General features: G+C 35.4%; 1 protein-coding gene across 2 annotated transcripts in view; it reads right to left on the bottom strand.

Moving 5' to 3' along the window:
• psme4a (proteasome activator subunit 4a) overlaps positions 1 to 22225 on the bottom strand; it is a 55274-nt gene that overhangs the window by 1448 nt on the left and 31601 nt on the right. For both annotated transcript variants that reach the window (XM_087278578.1, NM_001423996.1), the window contains 16 exons: positions 20978 to 21107; positions 20781 to 20889; positions 19952 to 20105; positions 19327 to 19396; positions 19094 to 19219; positions 18796 to 18948; positions 16690 to 16794; positions 16096 to 16187; positions 14667 to 14798; positions 14364 to 14572; positions 12976 to 13061; positions 12147 to 12275; positions 11082 to 11237; positions 4543 to 4705; positions 2109 to 2242; positions 1895 to 2029 (listed from right to left, as the gene is read on the bottom strand). In XM_087278578.1, the coding sequence (XP_087134704.1) occupies positions 1895 to 2029; positions 2109 to 2242; positions 4543 to 4705; positions 11082 to 11237; positions 12147 to 12275; positions 12976 to 13061; positions 14364 to 14572; positions 14667 to 14798; positions 16096 to 16187; positions 16690 to 16794; positions 18796 to 18948; positions 19094 to 19219; positions 19327 to 19396; positions 19952 to 20105; positions 20781 to 20889; positions 20978 to 21107 (2083 nt within the window). The remainder of the gene's footprint in view (positions 1 to 1894; positions 2030 to 2108; positions 2243 to 4542; positions 4706 to 11081; positions 11238 to 12146; positions 12276 to 12975; positions 13062 to 14363; positions 14573 to 14666; positions 14799 to 16095; positions 16188 to 16689; positions 16795 to 18795; positions 18949 to 19093; positions 19220 to 19326; positions 19397 to 19951; positions 20106 to 20780; positions 20890 to 20977; positions 21108 to 22225) is intronic.

Here is a 22225-nt window from a genome sequence, read left to right as displayed (position 1 = left end):
TAAACAAAAACTTTAAGTCAGAATTGCCAGGGGTATTAATAATTTTGGGCTTGACTTTGTACATGTAAAAAGGAAATTAAAAGGAAATTTTCACAGTATGTCTGATAATATTTTTTCTTCTGGAGAAATTCCATTCCCAGACTTATTTGTTTTATTTCGGCTAGAATAAAAGCAGTTTTAAGTTTTTTAAAAACCATTTTAAGGTCAAAATTATTAGCCCCTTTAAGCTATATATTTTTTCGATAATCTACAGAACAAACCATCACTATCCAATAACTTGCCTAATTACCCTAACCTGCCTAGTTAACCTAATTAACCTAGTTGAGCCTTTAAATGTCACTTTAAGCTGTATAGAAGTGTCTTGAAAAATATCTAGAAAATTTTATATACTGTCATCATGGCAAAGATTAAATAAATTAGTTATTAGAAATGAGTTATTCAAACTAATATGTTTAGAAATGTGTTGAAAAAAAATCTTCTCTCCGTTACACAGAAATTATGGAAAAAAAAACAGGGGGTCTAATAATTCTGACTTCAACTGTAAGTACATACATACATTAGGGATGCACCGATATGGATTTTTGGGCCGATGTCGATAACCAATAACTCTAGATTTGGAGGCAGTCTACAGACAATATATAGGCTGATAAATATAAAAACTTTAAAATGTTCTATTTTTTTTTTTTTTTTACAGTGGACTAGCCTACTCAATAATTTCAAAATGGCAAGGTGGTTATATAGAACTATATACACGATTTCACATAAATCAGCAAGCCAAAAATAAATGATTTCCACACTGTTGCATCATGTTATGTTTTAAATCATTCTCAGCACATAATTTAGCATTGATTTGGCTTATTTTCCAAGATACAACGAAATGCAAATGAGGCTGATGATTAAATAAGTTAAAATCAGTTTTTAGAAGTTAAATTTCAGAAGTTATTTTTAAAATGAACATTAAAACTTGCACAACACTGCTGTGCCCCGGTGCACACCCAAATATGTTTAATAACACATTCAATAAACAGAGCAGCACTGTGAAGGTTCTGTCAGATAAGTATGACGTCCTAAATATATGCCTATCTAACTGAATACAATCTTAGGCTACATCAACAATACATGCAAGGCAATGCGCCGATAAGAACAAATAATCATTTTAGAGTACAAACAACTCAACTAGCTGTTTAGGACGTGTACATCTCTGCATGTAGGACGTGTAATATTTTTCCTGAGGTGATTTAAACTAAAATACACAATGACAATCTATCAAACATATCTACAAAGAGAAGGAATATGGTTATTACTGACTTTTTAACGCACAGCAATAGTACACAAAGAAAGGACGGACTTTGAAGAAATAAACAATGAGAGGAAAGCTCTGTCATAGTGTAGCCAAAGTGGAAACTTTATGTCTATGCAGCAGACAAGTCTGAACAAGGTCCCTCGCATGCATGAGGCAGGCAGTTCTGTACAATTACGTAATCCATCAGCTTACAGATATCGGCCTAATTGTAATATCTGATCGATAACAATAATATTTATCAGCCAATAACATTATGGCTGCCAATATATCGTGCATCCCTAATATACATATCTTTACAAACACACGTACACACTATAGAAATTAGCTATTTTAGGCTAATTCTTATGAATAGAATGTGCGCTGTGAATCATTTTATAATCAAATCATAACCCATGATTGTAATTGAATTAGCTGTCTAGTGAAGATTCACACCTCACATAAGCAGCTTTTACTGCATCATACCATAAAGCATCAAAATCATCCAAAGATGGTGTCTGAGATGACTAAGAATAATATTTAATGTAATAAACTCGATCTTGCAAGTGAGCCAGTGTGTGTGTGTGCTTGTCTCTGTGTGTGTGATAGACAGACCTAAGCATAGTAACAGGGTGAGACGAGCAGATCTGTGAGCACCAGCAGCTGGTCATCTGTGAACTTCTGCTTGTGCTCCTGCCAGTTATCATGATGAGTGCGACGGAAATCCGACAGGGTTTTCTTCACAGTCATCTAGAGACACGGCAAATATGTTAGATCAACTGCAATCTGCTGATCTGATGTAGCACATGGAGGACGGCGAGCGCTCTACCTCTATAGGCTGTGTGTCATTGAGATGGGCACTCAGGTCCATGAGGATCTGGGGCATCCAGGTGGGCACATCATACGGGCTGGACAGAATGCAGGCACTCAGACCTAAAACACCTGCGTGACGCCGCACCAGATCTGCACACACAGGAAAAACAAACAGAGTCATGTTTTTAATGAGGTGTGTGAATGGATACTGGATGAGGCAACTTCGTCTGTGTGAATGTGCAAAAATAAGTAGCTAAAATTGGACAGCCATATTTTCTGGATGCACCCGACTAGAAACTTGCAGAGAAAAATTGCACTGCTGAGAGACAAAACAAACACTGTTCAATTTTCATTCTGAAAAAATAAGCAATTGGGGTCTATACAAAATGTTAAAATGTATAAAAAATATATAGTAGTCAACGTTTGAAGAGGTTTACTCACTCTAGAAGCAATCCTTTACATTTTTAAAGTCAATTTCTTACATATTTAGATAAAAAAGAATGAATGAAACAAATATAAATCAAACAGAAAATAACTGTTGAATTTGGTATAAACAACATTTATTTAAATCTATTGACCCCAAAATGAAAATTATGTTAATAATTACTCAACCTTACAGTGCATATGGAAAGTAATAATAACGCTTCACTTTTTCCACATTTTTTATGCTACAGCCATATTCCAAAATGGGTTAAATACAATTTTTTCCTCAAGATTCTACACACAATACCCCATAATGACAATGTGAAAAAAAGATTTTTTAAAATTGTTGCAAATTTATAAAAAATAAAAAAGCTGAAAAATCACATGTACATCATTATTCACAGTTCTTTGTTTAATGCTTTGTTGATGAACCTTTGGCAGCAATTTCAGCCTTTTTGAATATGATGCCACAAGCTTGGCACACCTGTATTTGGGAATTTTTACCCATTCCTCTTTGCAGAAAATCTCAAGCTCTATCAGGTTGGATGGGAAGCGATAGTGTTCAGCCGTTTTCAGATCTCTCCAGAAATGTTCAATAGGATTTAGGTCTGGGCTCTGGTTGGGCCACTCAAGGACATTCGACCGAGTTGTGAAGCCGCTCCATTGATATCATTGTTCTGCTGGAAGATGAACCGTCGCCCCAGTCTGAGGTCAAGAGCACTCTGAAGTAGGTTTTCATTCAGGATGTCTCTGTACATTGCTGCATTCATCTTTTCCTCTAAACTGACTAGTCTTCAAGTTGCTGTTGGTGAAAAACATCTCCACACGAGATGCTGCCACCACCATGCTTCACTGTAAGGATGGTATTAGCCTGGTGATAAGCGGTGCCTGGTTTTCTCCAAACATAACAACTGGCATTCACTTAGAGAGTTCAATTTTAGTCTCATCAGACCAGAGAATTTTGTTTCTTGTGGTCTGAGAGTTCTTCAGATGCCTTTTGGCAAATTCCAGGCAGGGAGTGTCTTCCGTCTGGTCACTCTATCATACAGGCCTGATTGGTGGATTACTGTACAGATGATTGTCCTTCTCTAAGGTTCTCCTCTCCTCACAGAAGAACCCTGGAGTCATGTACTTATGTACATGTGATTTTTCAAGTTTTTTTATTTTTGATGAATTTGCAACAATTTCAAAAAATATTTTTTCACATTGTCATTATGGGGTATTGGGTGTCGAATTTTGAAAAAATAAATTAATTGAATCCATTTTGGAATAAGGCTGTAACATAAGCACTATGAATACTTTCCGCATGCACTGCATGTTGTTACAAACCTCCGAGACCTTTATACTTCTTTGAAACACAAATTAAGATATTTTAGATGAAATCTGAGAACTCCCATCCTTTTTCAATAGTCCCGGCTTATTCAATGCCCAGAAAGGTCGTTCCTCAAAACCGTCCATGTCCTTTAGTGATTAATTCGAAATCACTCTAATCTGTTCTCTTATGAAGAATGAGCATAGCCCGCATAAAGAGCACAGCATTCTTATGAATGCGCACCCTATACTGACACTGAGGAGAAGAAACTGTTGGACAAAGTGGTTATTTTTGTTTGTATGTGCACACAAAGTATACACGTAGTGTGATAACATTCTGAAATATTAAACCACTAAAGGTAAATGGTCTGTTTTGAAGATGCTTTTGGTCATTTTCTGGACTTTGAACACGTCGGGACCATTGCTGTCTATGGTGGATGAGGGAACTCTCAGATTTCATCTAAAATATCTTCATTTGTGTTCACAAAGATAAATGAAGGTCTCGGCGGATTGGAACAATAAAAGAAAAAGAAATTAGGAAATTTTAATTTCTGGGTGAACTAACTTTAAATAACTAACTTTAAATAAAAAACATTCTTTAATGTTATAAGAAAGAAAAGTTGTGGAATGTCATGATCGAGTACTTATTTTATAACATGAAATAAACTCCAGATTAATAGTAGTTGATATGCAGTGAATGTCAGTGTGTTCATTACCAGCTGAAGGGATGGTGTCCACCACTGAGCCCAGCTCTCTCCTCTTGCGTTTGGGCAGACGGGTCTTGCTCAGGGACTCAAAATGGGCCTGCATGGGCTCATCAATGCTCAGAAAATTACACTGCAGAAATCCACTTAGAGTGGTGGCAGCCATCTCTCTCACCTAAAAACACAGAAAGAGAGACAGAGAGAGAGAGAGAGAGAGAGAGAGAGCAGGAAAAAAATATTACAAAAACGGTTACAGTTCAGGCTAGAATCTTGCAGTCAAAGGTTCAAATGGTTTCTCTTTTCAGTTTTCTAAAGCGCAAGAGGGCGCAGAGTAGGGACAGATGCTTTCTTTCATGTCAGAACTTTTTTTGAAATAAACAAAACCACACAGTCTGAAAAAAACAAGTACCAGAACTTTATCTAAAAGCAGAACGGTACAATCTGAATCACAAAACAAAACATGATGTTCTAAAGCAGAGAAAAAAATGGCTCAATATGTAATCTCAGAGCTTATTACCTACTGTAAAAGGATGTGTTGAACAACTAGTGAACTAACGCTAATACTGGTGCTTAGCTTGGTCGGAAAGTCAGCAAAACTATGATCCAACATCAAAAAAGCATTAAAACTATGATCCAACATCAAAAGAAAAGCCTTAAAACTATGATCCAACATAAAAAAAACGCCTTACATTTTTCTAAGTCTTCTTTGTTAATATTGTAAAGAAAACATCCAATTTCCTCATATTTACCAGGAGAGCTAAAATTAGTGAAGGGTATTGTATATTACAGCTGCATGACATTGGAAAAAACTGACATTGCAGTATTTAGTTTTTCTGCAATATATATTGAAATGTAAATACATTTTCCAAAGATTTTTAAGAATTCCTAATTTTGTATTGATTGAAATGATTTGTCCATCTGCATAAAATATACAAAATATAATAAATTAAAGCACCGATGAAAACAACAGGACCAAAATAAAAATGAAATACAGAAGCCTTTTTGGTTTTCAACTGTATTGAAGTTGATCGAAATTCAATCAAATGTAAGATAACACTGTCAATTTTATTTATATACTGTAGCACTATTAAATACAACCAGTGGTTGACCAATATGCTGCACAATTCACATCACAACAAAGAAAAATATCAAATTATAGCTATATTGGACAATTTCCATTGTTAAAATGCCAAATCAAAAAGGTACGTTTTCAACCTAGATTTAAAAACAGACAGAGATGAAACAGATCTAATACAGAGGGGCAGGGCATTCCACAACCTAGGACCAGCTACTGCGAAAGCACAGTCACTCCTGCATTTCAGCCTCGATTTAGGGATTACATAATAATCTCTGTTTAGATGACTGAAGAGACCAACCAGGCTGATGCTCAGTCAACATGTCTGACAGATAAGAAGGTGCCAAGCCATTCAGGGATTTAAAAACCAAGAAAAGAATTTTAAAAGTGATTCGATAGTGCACAGCCAACCAGTGCAAAGAGTGTAAGACTGGTGTAATGTGGTCATGTTTCTTAATACCTGTAAAAAACCTTGCAGCAGCAATTTGAACTAATTTTAAATAAGATAAGGTTGTCTAACTAATCCCAAAGTATAGTGAGTTACAATAGTCTAACCTAGTGGTAATAAAAGCATGAATTATTTTTTCACATTTTTTTCTAGATAGAATAGATTTGACTGTTTTTATGAGTCGAAGCTGAAAGCAGGATTTGACCACTGCATTTATCTGTTTGTCAAAGCTCAAGCCATCATCCTGAATAACACCCAGATTTTCAACCAGGGCTTCATTGAAAAACTTGATTTTTCAACATTAACTATAGGTGCTCTAGAAGAGTTTGACGGGTTGAACAGAATTATTTCAGTTTTAATCTCATCAAACTCCAGAAAGTTCAAAGACAACCAAGCTTTCACATCCGACAAGCATAACATAAGAGTCTCTAGCCCATAACAGTGAACAGCCCATAACCATATGTTTTCTAAAGATAGAGTTTATAAGGAGAAAAGTATAGGGGTTAAAATAGATCCCTGGGGAACATCACATAACAAATGTGCTGCCTCAGATGAATGTTCGGCAATAGTGACTTTAAAACTGCCGTCGCGTCATCAAGGTGGATGCTGCAGAAATTTGAGTGCCCAGAAAAGCGCTATATAAATGTAAGGAATTATTATTATTATTATTAAATGAATATAATACCTGAGAAATTATCTAAAAAACAAAACAAAGATGAAAGGTCTTTTGGAGTCAAAATGACATTTATCGAGGAACTGTATCAACGACATTGTCTGTCTAGGGCAGGGGTGGCCAACCCTGCTCCTGGTGAGCCACCTTCCTGGAGATTTCAGTTGCAACCCATATCAAACACACCTGCCTTTAATTATCACGTGGTGTTTAGGTCCTAATTAATTGGTTCAGGTGTGTTTAATATGGGTAGCAACTGAAATCTGCAGGAAGGTGGCTCTCCAGTAACCGGGTTGGCCACCCCTGGTCTAGGGCAAATAGCATTTTAAGGGATCCAACCCACCCTGGCCATAGTCTGCTCACACTCATGCCATCAGGTAGGCGTTACAGAAGCCTGAGGAGAAATCAGTGCGGTTTCATGATAGTTTTTATCCTGTCATTATAAGACTTTTGAATAATACCATATCATATACCAATTTTTTTATTGGGTTATATTTTATACACCTATATTTTTATATATTTATGAAATTCTAAAAGCTTATTTATTATGTTAGGATTTTATAGTATTTGCATAGTGATGTTTTTTTATGTTCTTGTTGGCTCTGATGCAACGTAATTTCGTTCTGCATTACAATTTATTGTGATGTTTTGAATGACAAAATAAAGGAAACTGCACAGCCAGCCCTAAAAAGCAGACTCAGCAATGACAATTCCCGGTCCATGTTTATGAGCATTCAGGACAAGCATTTGGACTGACTAAGAAACGACAGCTATTATTATGACAACCTCCAAATCTTGGCCTGTGATCCTTGACCTTGAGACACAGTTATAGTGACGTTCTGATGGGCTAAAACTAAACCAAGCGCCTGGCTGCGTTACATCAGCAGAGCGAGGCTTATATGCAACATCAATAGTGCCATGATTTGAACAGTCTGTATTAAAAGGTGGCGTTTCCTCCACTCATAACCCTATTCTCTTCCCCCTTTAGCCTCTTCAATCTGTGTGCCGTCCTCTCCTCTTGGAAAAATTTGAATATCTGTCACCATGGAAACAGTTGCTATGGTAACAGCGGGATAGAAGAGGGATAGACGGATGGAGAATGAGAATAAAGAAAAGCAAGAGAGTGCTACATCACTGAAAAGAGACACTTTGGCCATAACGCCTTACGTCACACTTATTCGACACGTTTAACCTTAGCGATTTATACTCCAACACACGGACGAACAGGGGGTCATGCTTATTATTAGCTGCTTCTGTTTAGATGTGACTGTGTAAGACTTCAGATATACTGTAGATGATCATTTTGAACAGAGAACAGGATTAATTCACTCAGCAGAGGGGAAACTGAATTAAATATGCAGAAATCTGAGTATAAAAATCAAAGTTTAAAATACTTCTGTGCTGGTTTGTCCAGACTTTCTAGAATGGCTGCACAATATTGGAAAAAAGTGACATTGCAATATTTTCATTGACTGCGATATGCAGTATATTGCCATATAAATGCAATTTCCGCAGATGACTAGATGACTGATAATTCATATTTTTAGATGGATTGGGATGATTCTGTAGGGGAGCGTATCTGCATAGATAGAATATAAGTTAAACAGAGAAAAGATGCAAATAAACAAAAAATTATGATTTTCTGGGAAGTCAAACAGTATTCAGAAACAGAAATAAGATAATCATTGTATAATAATAAAAATAGCACTGCATCGTTTTAATTGAGTAAATAATTTCAATTAACGGCCATTTTATTAGGTACTCCAATCCAACTGCTTGATAACGCAAATTTGTAATCGGACAATCACATGGCAGCAACTCAATGAACTTAGGCATGTAGACATGGTCAAGAGGGTCTCCTGCAGTTCAGATCGAGCATCAGAAGGAGGAAGAAAGGTGATTTAAGTGACTTTGAATTTGGCATGGTTGTTGATGCCAGACGGGCTGGTCTGAGTTTTTCAGAAAACTGCTGCTCTACTGTGATTATTGGAACGGGAGATCTGACAAATCTGCAGCAACTGTGTGATGCTATCATGTTATTATGGAGCAAAATCTCTGAGAAATATATCCAGTGCCTTGCTGAATCTATGCTATGAGGGATTAAGGCAGTTTGGAAGGCAAAAAGGGGTTCAACTCGATACTAGTAAGGTGTACCTAATAAAGTGGCTGGTGAGTGCTTATAATGTACAATTAATCTTTAAGCAACAAACCTTGCATGTATTGTGCCTAAATGTCTTAAATTGGCTTCAAATCCTTACAGTCGGGTCTTAAAAACACATGCAAATAATAAACTTTCACTCTCAGGTTATAAATAAGAAACTACTCCACTATGTTGCTAACTGTAAAATCTGGTCAACTATAGTTCCAACTACATTTCAAATCCTTACGATGTGACTATTGCCGACCTGCACATTGCGATATCGATGCTGAAACAATATATTGTGCAGCCCTAATGATACACTCAAAAGGGATGCAGTTACTTAGATAATACAGTCTAAATTGTAACTTTACAGTGTATAAAAATGATTTATTATATGAAAGGAATGAATTAACTTGGAATATAATAAACATATAATGTCAGATATATTCCAGAAATGCACCATATTAAAAAAAAAATCCTCTTGAAATGGTTGCAGTGCAATGCTTCATGTAAAATAATTTTAGAAAATAATTAAAATGTTAATAATAAAATGTCAAAAATGCTATTGAAAGAACAATTTACGTACAGTATATATACTTACAGCTACATCTTGACAGGAAAGTCAGCTAGGTATGTCAAATGATAGACAATTCTGCATTTATTGGTGAGTGAGACTGCTTTTATTCTAATGCTTTGCTAATTGGCCTTCATAGTTAAAGAGTTGTCCATAAAATATTGATAAAATGTATCGCTGTATTATAGGAAAGCCTCTTGGGAAAATATATGACTATTCAAATTACAAGAACCTCATGAGGCTGAAAAGGAACATCATTTCGAACCCTAGTCATGTGTTGAATCTTATTTTTAAACAATTAAAGTCTAACTGTCAATTTAGAGTCCCAAGTTTTAATAAAGTAAAATTAAAACAGTCTTTTGTACATCAAGCTGTCTTGGAGTTGAATAAGGTTCGTTTCTTTGTCTTTGTAGGGAGTATTTATCATACGGTAGTGCAAGAAATATTTCAGATGCACATCTGACAATAAAGTTTTGTGTTGTTATTATAGTATTATTGTTTCACATAGAGCTGTGCAATATGGCGAAACAATGTAAGGACAAAATTTTAAACTGTTGTTTTATAATATGCTCTAGGGCAGCACAGCAAGAAGGTCACTGGTTCAAACCTCGGCTGGGTCAGTTGGCATTGTTGAGTGGAGTTTGAAACATAAGCTGGATAAGTTGGCAGTTGTCGACCCCAGATTAATAAAGGGACTAAGCTGAAATAAAAATGAATGAATGAATGAATGAATATGCTCTATCATCTTTGTCACAAAATATATTGTTTATGGTAATGTTTTTTCATAATTTATTTGAGCGCATGACATTCCATTACTGAGATGCAGATAAAAATCTGTATAACATAATCGTGAGCACTCTTTTTTCATTTTTTTAATCAACATTTTGTTGTTTTTTGTTGGACCTGTAATCAATAGCTTTTGAAAAGTGTTTTACATTTTATTCATTTATTAGATATTTCTACATTTTTACTCAAACATTAGCCCTGAAGGTCTTAATAAAGTGAGAAATATGAGCACACGTGAGTATATATTTTAAAAAGTAAAAGGAAATATACTTTATGTGGTCAACAACTATTAATTTGATTGAATTTACAAAAAATTACTATAAAATTTACTATATTGTAAAATATATCATCAGGATACATTCATTCATTCAATTTCCTTTGACATAGTTCCCTTTATTCATCGGGGGTCACCACGGCGGAATGAACTGCCAACTTATCCAGAATATGTTTTACACAGTGAATGTACTTCGAGCTGCAACCCAATACTATGAAATACTCACACAGTCATGTGTTGACACTCATACACGACGGCCAATTTAGTTTATTCAATTCACCTATACCATGTCTTTGGACTGTGGGGGAAACCAGAGCACCTGGAGCAAACCCATGCCAACACAGGGAGAGCATGAAATAACAGGATACCAGATGACTTGTATTGTGATGTTCCAAGTTTCAATGTTTAGCTGTTAACGATTTCACTAGTAGAAGACCATGATGATTTATAATATTTAGTATGAAATTATTTTGCCGTCTCATTCAAGGCTTTTGAGAACTGCATCATTTTGTCTCACTACAAATATAAATAGTGAAACCACTGGATATCCACGCGTGTACATCAGTGTGTGCTCATTCACACACCTCCAGTTGTTCATCCTCCAGCAGGCGTAGCACCAGTGCTCTTACATCACAGACGGCCTTGGCATCGCTGAGGAAAGTGAAAAGATTGTAGAAAACCATGATCTGCAGGTAGGTGAGAATGGTGTATCGCGCATGCCATGAGCTGCTCCTGGAGATCTGTAACAAACAGCACCATCTGCTGGTCAGAGCAATCATTCATTCATCACTCCATCACAGCCAGTGGTGGACAGTTACTAAGTACTTGATTACATAATTTAAATAGGTGTACTTAAAATATGTACGCACTTCTGAGTCATCTTAACGAGACTATCAATGAAATATGTCTTTGTCACACTTTTCCAAAGCAAGCTGACCCTAACAAAACACACTCGGTTAGTAGACTACATTTTGCAGGCGGTGTCTTATTTATTTATTTACGCTTTAATATGGTGGTCATGCTAGTTTTCACTCCGCAAGATACATCCTGTTTGGAATACACCGTGACTCACTTACAATTATAATGAGTCAGTGTAGTTATTATTATTATCATGTTTTGGTAATTCACCTTTCCTGTAAAAAAAACATTTATCAGTTTTACTTTTAATTTTATTTATTAATTAAGTAAATTTACAAAATAATGTACTTTTACACTTTGACTAATATTGAAGAGGACTTTATACTTCTACTAGAATATCGGTAACACTTTAGAATAAGGTTCATTAGTTAATGCATTTACTAACATGAACAACACATGTACAGCATTTATTAATCATAATTGAACATTAACTAATGCATTATTAACATCCAAGTCCATGCTTGTTAACATTAGTTAATACACCATGAGTTAACATGAACTAACAACGAACTACTGTATTTTCATTAACTAGCGCTAACTAACATGAACAAATACAGTAGTAGATGTATTGTTCATTGTTTGTTCATGTTAGTAAATGCATTAATTAACATTAACTAATAAACCTAATTGTAAAGTGTGACCAGAATATTTTACTCAAGTAAAATGAGCAATATTTCCATCTGTTCATGGTGTGTGTGTGTGTGTGTGTGTTATGGGCACTAAACGGTCACCTCTTCAAGTGCACTGAGGACTTGTGGGATCTGGTCAGAGTACAGCAGGCCCTGAGACATAAGAGACAGGCATGTCTTGGCATCTGTCTTCATCTCATCATAGCTGTCATCATTCTCTACAGGAGCAATCTGGAAACATTGAGAAAGACCAGCTTAAAGTACCTATTATTATGCTATTTTAAAGGTCAACAAATACTATTTATTTTTCTAATACACACTGCAGCATCATCTCATTTCTCAGTGTATGAAATTGCTTGTTCATGAAATCAGTCTCTATAAACTCCTTTAAGAGAGCTGCTTTGTACTGATTGGTGATTGGTCTGCTGTGATTGGGCTATCGCTTACAGCGTACAAGAGACCATTACCATCTGATTTACAGCTCCAGGAGCTTCCTCAGCAATTATAAACAAGAACATTAACAATGGTGTCAGTTTATATCAATTCAAAACTGAAGCTTTTTGCAAAGTTGATTCCTTTTTGAGCTGAAAACATGAACCAAACTTTAACAGGTCTCATCTCCAACTTCAACGTTTAAGGGTTAAATTGACACTGTTTGATGGCAGCCAAAAAAACTATAGACTGGCATTATGCAAATTTGTTACAAACCTATGTTGGTTTGTAACAAATTTACAACAAAGTTTTTAACTAAATGTTGATTGATTCATTTCAGGCAGTTCAGAAATGATTCTGTCTTATGGGAGATAATGACTCTGTTTATCCTGCAGTTTGACTCTTCACAGACCATTTCCAAACATCTATATTAAACAAAAATCTAAAAAAAACATAATCGTGGCACTCTGAAAACATTACAGACAACATTGGCACTCACTTTGAAGAGGAGAGGAAGGAGACGCAGTTGTTCAGGTACAGAAGAAGAGAAAGAGCGTCCGGCACTGGTCATCAACCACTTTAGCACTATCAAAAGAAACACTTATAATGTCACAAAAGGCTTCTTACAAACAGCCGCAGTTGTTTTGAACCATCTATTACTGACTATATACAGACAAAGTCAAAATTATTAAGATTATTATTATACTTCAATTACACCCCCCCCCATTTCTGTTTAATGAAGAGAAGATTTTTTTCAACACATTTCTAAACATAATAGTTTTAATAAGTCATCTCTAATAACCGATTTTTTTTCATCTTTGCCATGATGACAGTAAATATTATTTTACTAGATATTTTTCAAGATACTAGTATTGAGCTTAAAGTGAGATTTAAAGGCTTAACTAGGTAAGTCATTATTTAACAATGGTTTGTTCTTGAGTCAATTAAAAATAGTTTAAAGGGAGTTAATAATATTGACCTTTAAATGGTTTTAAAACAATGAAAAACTGATTTTATTCAAGTCGAATTCTTCTCCAGAAGAAAAAATATTATAGGAAATACTGTAAAAATTTCCTTAACCAGGCTATATGCAGGAATCCTAAAGATAATTTCATTACCTTTTTAAGACTTTTTAAAGACCTTCTCAGAATATTTTAAGGTCTCATCACCACTTCAAGTTCTAACCAGTATCAAACATTTAACTAAATAAACAGTGGTTAATAAACAGTAGTAGTTAAATAAATCAATAAAGCACAAATATGCAACAGAACTCCGATAAGCTCGGAAGAAACAAAGCTTGAAAGAATAAATTATGCGGTTGTTTTCAGTGACAGGATTCAGCCACTGTTAAACTCATCTTCTCCAAGCAGAAGTACGCACACATAGATTTTCCCATTTTGCCATCTGTTTCGCTCTATGGTTTTACTATATGTGGAGAGCATCACCTCACGTTACATGACATCACCCGGAAGGAGGAGCTTGGCCGGATGCGCCCCGGCCGAAACCAATTGCATGGATTGATCACGCCGTTGTTAATATTAGGAGGAAAATAAACATATTTACGCTTTTTTAGTGTCAAACACTTTGGACAAAGCTTGAACAATTATTCACCTCGTAAAACCACGATTAATACTTTTTAAGGGCCTAATTTTCTAATAATAGATTTTTAAACTTTTAATGCTTTTTAAGACCCCACGGACACCCTGACTTAAATATCACTTGAGAAATATTTGAAAACAGACTAATAACTTTGTTCTCAACTGTATATTAACGAACTGTGATTGACATATATGTACATGTTATAATCATCCATGTACTTTAATCACAGTTCCCTAAAACAAACAAATCCTGTTGTCTTTATAATGACACAAACAGAAAGATCCACACCAGTTTTGAGTAATTTGATGGCCTGTGTCCTCTCGTCTTGATCTCCCTCCATGTTTTCCTCCACTATGTGGTTCTGGATCTCCTCCTCGCCCTCTGTTAAAGGCTTGAGGCGGGCCAGAACTCGCTCTGTGAACTCTCTGATGCGTGGGGAAGTGGTGGGCTGAGTGTACGGCAGGTCCACGTCAATCATAAAGATGTAGGTGAGCACGCTGAGAGGCAAAAGAAAGAATGAACGCTTTCTCAGAGTAAGTGCAGATACTATTGTACTAAGCCATGAAAAGACTGATTGGCTTGAGGTCATACCTGCCGATGCGTTCGCGTACATTCTTGTAGACCTGAGTGAGTTTGGGCTCTAGGTATTGCAGTAACCTGTGAAGCAGCTCTGGGACCCTCCATTCCTGCTGAGCAAGACCTCCCTGTAGCACATATAGCCGACTGAAAGAGAGAAATTACTGTTTATTTAAAAGTCCCTTGAAATTAAAATGAAGTTTTTATGATGTTAGTTTAAAGGTTATCAATTAGCTAGTATGCTTCAAAACATTGACAAAATATGTGCTTGGAAGATATAAACCTGATATAAACATTCAAAGCGTGCAATTTGTCGCTTCCGCTTAAATAAATCAAGGATTTTTTTCACATCATCTCATACTTTAGTTTCTCATCAAATCTTCAGACCAATCAAATGCTCTGACATGCCCCGCCCCCTTCAAGACGCTTCTCATTCCTTTTCATTTAATGAGCTTGAGCTCAACCACTCTCACTGGCAGAGCTGTGATAAAAACGAAATTCTGTAGGCTGTTTTTTTAAAGGGGAGGAGCTTCTCTGTCTCACCCTCTATTCATTTTTCAGTTGAGATCACGTCAAAAAGAAAGAGCTTTAAAAGAAAAACTAAGCATAGAAAAAACTAGGGAAAAAAGGCATCTAAATATTTCTGGGGATTTGATTTTTTTGATAATGATAATTGAACATTATTTTGCTAAGTGTGCGTGTTTTTTTTAAATCACATAATTTTATTAAGAGTAAGTGTTGATAACAATTACATTAAAACAAAACAACAGAAAATGCCCATTTCAACAATGCTAAAATGAAGAAAAAAAAATATGAATAATAAAATACTAAACAAATAAATAAATAAATAATAATAATAATATTAAATAAATGTAAAATAAATATATATTTTAAAAAAGGTGATAATGAAGATTATATTATTAATAATAATAATTAGTAAATTTATAATCAAATGAGTGTGTTGTTTTTAATGCCTGTACCTTTGCTGGTTTACACATCATGGATAAAGGAATACGCCACTAACACTGCAGATAATTGTGGTAAGTCCTTTTCTTAATGAGAGTTTCAATTCATCATTCATTCAAATTATTTTTTTCAAAACAGATGATACATTTAGAGATAAAGCAATTGACTGGATTCATTAGGGAACAAAATATCTAACTATATAACTATAGCATACTTCAAATGATTATAAAAAACTCATACAGGGATATATATGTGCGAATTATATAGCCATTCTAACCGCATTCTAATAATCTTAATCATGCAGTGAAAGCAAGACTTTCAATAAGGGTAATTGTTTGTATTTTTTAAAGTGGGTGAGATCAGAGCACACTTAGAAAGATGACACTTATATATATATGCCACTTTCAATAAATCCCCTTTTAAACCATGGCACTGCAAAGTGACAAAGTTCAACAAAGGTGAGGAATTGGTGTCATACCAGGCATCCACAAACGAGCCTCCTTCTCCTGTGACTGGCGACTCCATCAGCATCTCAAACAGCCAATGCAGCTTTCGTGGGTCTCGGCTTTCCTGTTCAGCACACCCACCCACACATGCATACACAAAGAGTATTTAATTTGGAAAAATATGAAAGTATACACGACTGTTAAAAATGTTTTTAAATAACTTTCTATTTGATTTCGATCTCTACATCTGAAATGTAATGTATTCCTGTTATTCATTCCAACCATTAATCTGTCTTTAATGTCATATGATCCTTCAGAAAACATTCAAAATCATAACATACTGTAGTTTAATGTTGCAGTCAGTTGTAATGCTTAATAAATTACTGAAGTTCCTGATGAAACAGAAATTCTTAACCAAAATTGTAATTTTTATCAATTCAAAGTTCCCCTGCTAAAGTTATTAAAAGCACACAAAAAAAAAAAAAGATTTGTGAATTCCTTTCTGTCATCGGACTCATTTACAACAGAATATGTGAAATAAAAATGAGAAAAAAATGAATTCACAAACCAAAATAGCATTTTTTTGAAAAACTCCACAATCATGGTTGTGACAAACGTGTCCTTACGCAGGCGGTGGCGATGCAGGTTCCCCAGTCTATGTATGTCTCTATAGTGATGTTGGAGAGAGCTTTACGGAGGAGTGGACACAGCAGAGCCCACAGTTTCTCCACCTGTAATGTATAATAACACATGCAGACTCAAACAATGATGTTTACATCTTCATTCTGGTCCAAAAAGTCTTTATGTTGACTTTGAGACCCAAATGTTTATCAAGTTTGTATGAGGGTTCATGCAGAGAACTTGAACCCAGTCATTTTATCTTTGTTGAAATGCACAGAAATACAGTGGATTCAGGGTTCCCACTTTAAGTCAAATATAAAACTCCCTGACTTTCACTGACTAAAAGGCTAAGTTCCATGACATTTTGTGAACCTAAAACAGGCTGCTATTGTACTTATTATTAATCTTTAATAATATATTCAAATTAAAATAATGAAACAAACATATAAAATTATATTTTTTCATAATATGTTCAAATAAAAACATAATATTAAAATGGTTTTTAGCTTGAAAATATTTTTGCATGATTATTATAAACACTATGAGAACAACTATGCATAAATTTGTTCTTTAGACTTTTATCATTCAAAAATGTTTGTTTGGTACAGTCCAGAAACTGCATTTGACCTCAGTGACTGCCAGTTAATGTGTGTGAAGAAATAAAACGATGCTGAAAAATTGCCAAACCATAAAAAAGGAAGTACTATAGTGAACAACAACTGTTCAATATTATGTGTGTAGAGAAGGCACATATTTATAGACTGACTCACAAGCTCACAAGGTGAGACAATATCTTATTTTCCATTGTTTGGCGGATGTGAGTGACCGTTATACACTGACGTCTTTGGAACAGCTTTTTAGATGCCATGTGAATGTAAAACAATTTCAGCTTTCACTCACAGCAGCACTCATTTGTCAGTTATACTGTCAGTTCCACAGCAGTGAACCAATCAGAAGAAATCGAAGGTTTGACTAGAGTTGCGCGCTTGTGTTTACAGGGCAGCAAGTTGGCACATAAACAGTAACATGGCAGAACCTCTCCTGAAATTAGCATCTCACGTTTTCAAAGATGCATTCTTTGTGAATGGCTCCTCAGTTGTTGCACTGCTGGGGTCTTTTCTGTCTAATAACTAGTCACTGCACATGTGGGCTGACTGTATTCGTCGTGAGAGTCCACCCCTTTAGTTACACCCCTTTATATATTTTTTTAATATATTTTTACAACATTTCTGTCTGGCTCTCGAATCTGATTGGCTGATAGCCGTGATATATTTAAGTAATATCAGCACCCTCTTTACCCTTTGTGTATTACTCCGCCCACATACAGCCAGCAACATGCAGACACTACAGATCTAAATTGTCGTTAGAATCTTTAAAAGATGTATGCTCAGCTGTTTAACTGTCAGCTTATCATTTGAATCCAACACGGAAGAAAGTAGTTCCTCATACAAAAGGGTTTTTGAGACTCTCCATGTATGATTTTGTTTTTATATACACAATTATGCTGTCAAACTGTTGTGTAAACGCAATATCACACTCGTAGCAGTGGCTGTATATCGGCACTGGTGGGGGCACGCACGTCTCACGCCAGTGCCGATATACAGCCATATCGCACTGCTATGAGTCTGATATTGCTAATATATATGCTCTTATATTGCTCATATATATGAGCAATATATATATATATTACTTACATAGCTCTGGTTTCCCTCACAGTCCAAAGACATGCGGTATAGGTGAATTGGTTAGGCTAAATTGTCCGTAGTGTATGCATGTGAATGACTGTGTATGGATGTTTCCCAGAGATAGGTTGCAGCTAAAAGGGCATCCGCTGTGTAAAATATATGCTGGATAAGTTGACGGTTCATTTTGCTGTGGCGACCCCAGATTAATAAAAGGACTAAGCCGAAGAGGAATTAATTGAATGAATGAAAATATATTTATATTAAATAAATATAATAATAATAATAATAATAAATATTTATTTATTTATTAACATTTATTAACATACATATAATTTCTTCATTTAATGTGGAATTTTATCTCTATATATTTCCAGATATTCCATGACCCATAGGAACTCTGTTTATTGTGTGTATGTATGTAAATACCTTGCTGTAGCTCCAGTGTTTGGAGCCCCTGATGAGTCCAGAGATAATCTCTGCCACACAGCGCTGAGGGCTCTCGTGGGAATCTGCAACCAGACGCTCCATATGAGGCTTTAGCAAGGGCAGGAAGGCATCATCAAAGTTCCGGAAAAGACCCTTTCAAAACACAAGGCATTATGAAATAATTTCAAACAGTTTTGACCAAAACTGAAAACCTCTTTTTTAAACTTCTACAGACTTTAGTCAACAATTTATTTGTTTTGAAAGATGGGATGGTAGATTTGTGTCCACAGACGGTTACCTTGAAAAGGCAAAACCGGCGTGGGCTGAATTTATCTTTCCCCTTCCTGTCCTCCAGAGACAAATACTGAATGAATTGATCTATGAACAGCTGGTCTGAGAAATGGTCGTATATAATCTGTTCCCTCTACAACAAAAAACATAAACTTCAAGTCTGAAACTGAAAATATCTGTTGAAATATGAGGTGGCATAATGAGTTTTGAGGTTCACTTGCTGTTTAAAAATGTTCGTACCTCATTCATCTCTTCTCTAGTTTGGCCCTGTTTAGGTTGTTCCTCAAGAGGGGCATAGAGCATCAGCTTCCTGAAAAAACATGACATGAGACATTTTAATTAGCTAATCTTCTTATGGTAGACAGCTGCTGTACTTTATCTTTTAAAAGTTTGAGGTCTGATTTTTTAAAGATGTTTAATACCTGAATTAGTAAGGATGTGAAGCATAAATAAAACGGATAAAAAGTGAAATTTACTATGTTACAACAGATTTCTATTGACTTAAAACATTTTGCTTATTAAAACTTTTAATTTATCAAAAGCTCTGGAGATAAAAAGACAAAATAGATAAAACAGACTCACTACAGACTTGAGTATTGGCTGCTGAAAATTCTTTTTTGCCATCAGAGAATAAATAATATTTTAAATAATTGAAAATAGAGAATTATTTTTAACTGTAACAATATTTCACAATACACTAGTTTTACTGCATTTCTAATCAGAAAAAAAATGAAGTGGTTCTTTGGAGCTTTTGACTTCCAGTGCCACTGTATGGAAGAGAACTGTGTGTGACAACTAAAACTAACTATCTTTTGTACTTCATAAAAAAAAGAAAAAAAAGAAAATGGAAACCGCATGTGTTTACCGTGGCCATGTGGAATAACCCCAGTGTGTTTTCTCAATAAAGCAGCATTCATCCCAGTCCCGCTGGGAACGTGGCAACCTGCTGCTGTCATACTGCAGCCACTGGTTATCAGGTCTGTCTCCCGTCAACAGAGAGACCACAGCTTTACCATCCCCTACATAAGAACAGGAAAAAAGTATACCTTGATTTGCCATACAATCTCTATAAACAAACACATATCTTTTCAGAAAATGCATTGCTGAGATGTACAAAGACCAGAAATGAGTATGTGTAAAATAGAAAATTGGCACCAATCTAAAATGAGTGTGCACTTTCTGCATATTTTGCTTGCTTGATACGAGTTCCATTGTATAACTCAACTGGAATTAAAGTCGCAAATGTGACATATCCTAGAAAGCACTCAAATTAAAATTTTATTTGTGACATACAAATCATAGACAGTGTACTATGCAGTAAAATGCTTACACAACCACTAGTGACCTTAAAATAATAACAACAATACCAAAAAGAATAATAATAACAATAAGTTTATGGAGAGATAGAAGTTATGCAATAGAAAATAAAAGCAAATATAAAATATTTAAAGACTTCTTATATAGAGATATATATTTTTGTCAAAAAGTATTGCAATATAAAAGGGTTATATGTACAAACAGAAACATCTTATAGATGGTTTGTCAACCCCACTCACCTATATGGAGTTTACTAAAACTACACATATGCCCAGTGTGTGCAGATGTGCATAAATGTCCAAGAGTGTCTAGTGGGTGTTCATAGTGCATGTGTGCAGATGCGCAATATATTGCTTACAGTAAGCTAATGTACTTACGTGACTGTAAGGAGGTTTTAAGCTCAGATATGTCATAGGGACTCACTGCCACTTTCTTGTGAGGTCTCTTGAGCTGCTTTAAGATTCCAGCCACTGCTGATATCGCAACCTGAACATTAAACAGCACACCGCAGGATTAACTGCTTTGTGAAAATGTCCATACATGTTCAGAAGTATAATAAGGAAGTATAACGCACATTGCGAACTAAGAGAGAGTCGTGGTTCAGGCTTTCGACGAAAAAGAGGACTGCAGAGGAAGGCAATGGGAGGTCATCTCTCAGCATCAGAGAGAGGAAGCCGATCGTTAACTGCTCAAACTTCCAGGGTCTGTCAAATAAACAAGACTAATGAAGACGCGCTACATAATCAACTTGTGCTTGTAATTGTTAAGTAAAGATCATTAAAAATAATCAAACAGTGCACTCTATCAGATAATTTTAGTCTATGTTTTCACTAAGTAGGAGATGTTCCTGTATTAGCATCTATGATGATCCTGGAACAACATTCCAATCAGCCAATCAGAATTAAGGGATACGTTTACAGTTTGGGTTAAGTTTAGCCTTACGGTTAGGTTTATGCACATCTACATGATTGTTTTTCAACTATTATTCCCCTCTGATTTTGGGAATAATTGACAGTTATAGTTTAGATTTAGGTAAGAAATAGGTATAGATTACATAGTTGTTAATCCAGGATCGCATCGTACTTGGCAAAATCATGACGTGCATGTTTACATGACAGTGATGTAGCCAAAAACTGATCTTTCCCCTTGTTTATTGAAAACGTTTCACGTCCACATGACCATGTTTTTAAAATGATCTGCATTTAAGCATATAGTAAACAATACCTGCAATAAAGTGACGACATGCCATCAGTAGCTTGCCGCTCTTGAAAATTTCCAATGTGCGCCTTTGGTTTTGGTTGTAATGTGAAGTAAATACACACTTAGCGGATAAAGCGTTAGGAAACACAACACTAGCACTAACTCTGCCATTGTTGTGTGTGTTTGTTTGCACTTGCCGTTAACCTACAATCCCATAAAAACAAACTATGCAAGTAAATGATGTCACTGTTTTCAAAGAGTTTAGTGTTCAGGTGTTGTTTACACAGAATTGGCATTTTCTGTCTTAGAAACGGCATTGTCATGTAAAAGAGCAGCCAAAACATATATTACGTTTTTGGCTTAAACGTTGTCATGTAAACAGCACCCCTTACTAAAGCATAACTAGAAAAAAATGTTCAACGATTTCATTAGTAGAAACAAGTGTGGTTAGACACACATATTTAGATTGTATATTCTGTTGACAAAAAACAGCTTTGCAACTAGATGTCAAATAACTTTCATGTGTGTTTCCAAAGAATATTAGCTTAAGGTTGGTAGAATTAAGCTAACATGGTGACAAAATGTACATTTCTGTGAACAACATGTCTAAAGAAGAAATGCT

The sequence above is a fragment of the Danio rerio genome, chromosome 13 (genome assembly GCF_052040795.2).
Source record: "Danio rerio strain M-AB ecotype USA chromosome 13, GRCz13ab, whole genome shotgun sequence".
In the NCBI taxonomy this organism is placed as follows: domain Eukaryota; kingdom Metazoa; phylum Chordata; class Actinopteri; order Cypriniformes; family Danionidae; genus Danio; species Danio rerio.
The sequence above is the reverse complement of the archived record's forward strand: the minus strand, read 5'-3'. Positions and strand labels throughout refer to the sequence as shown.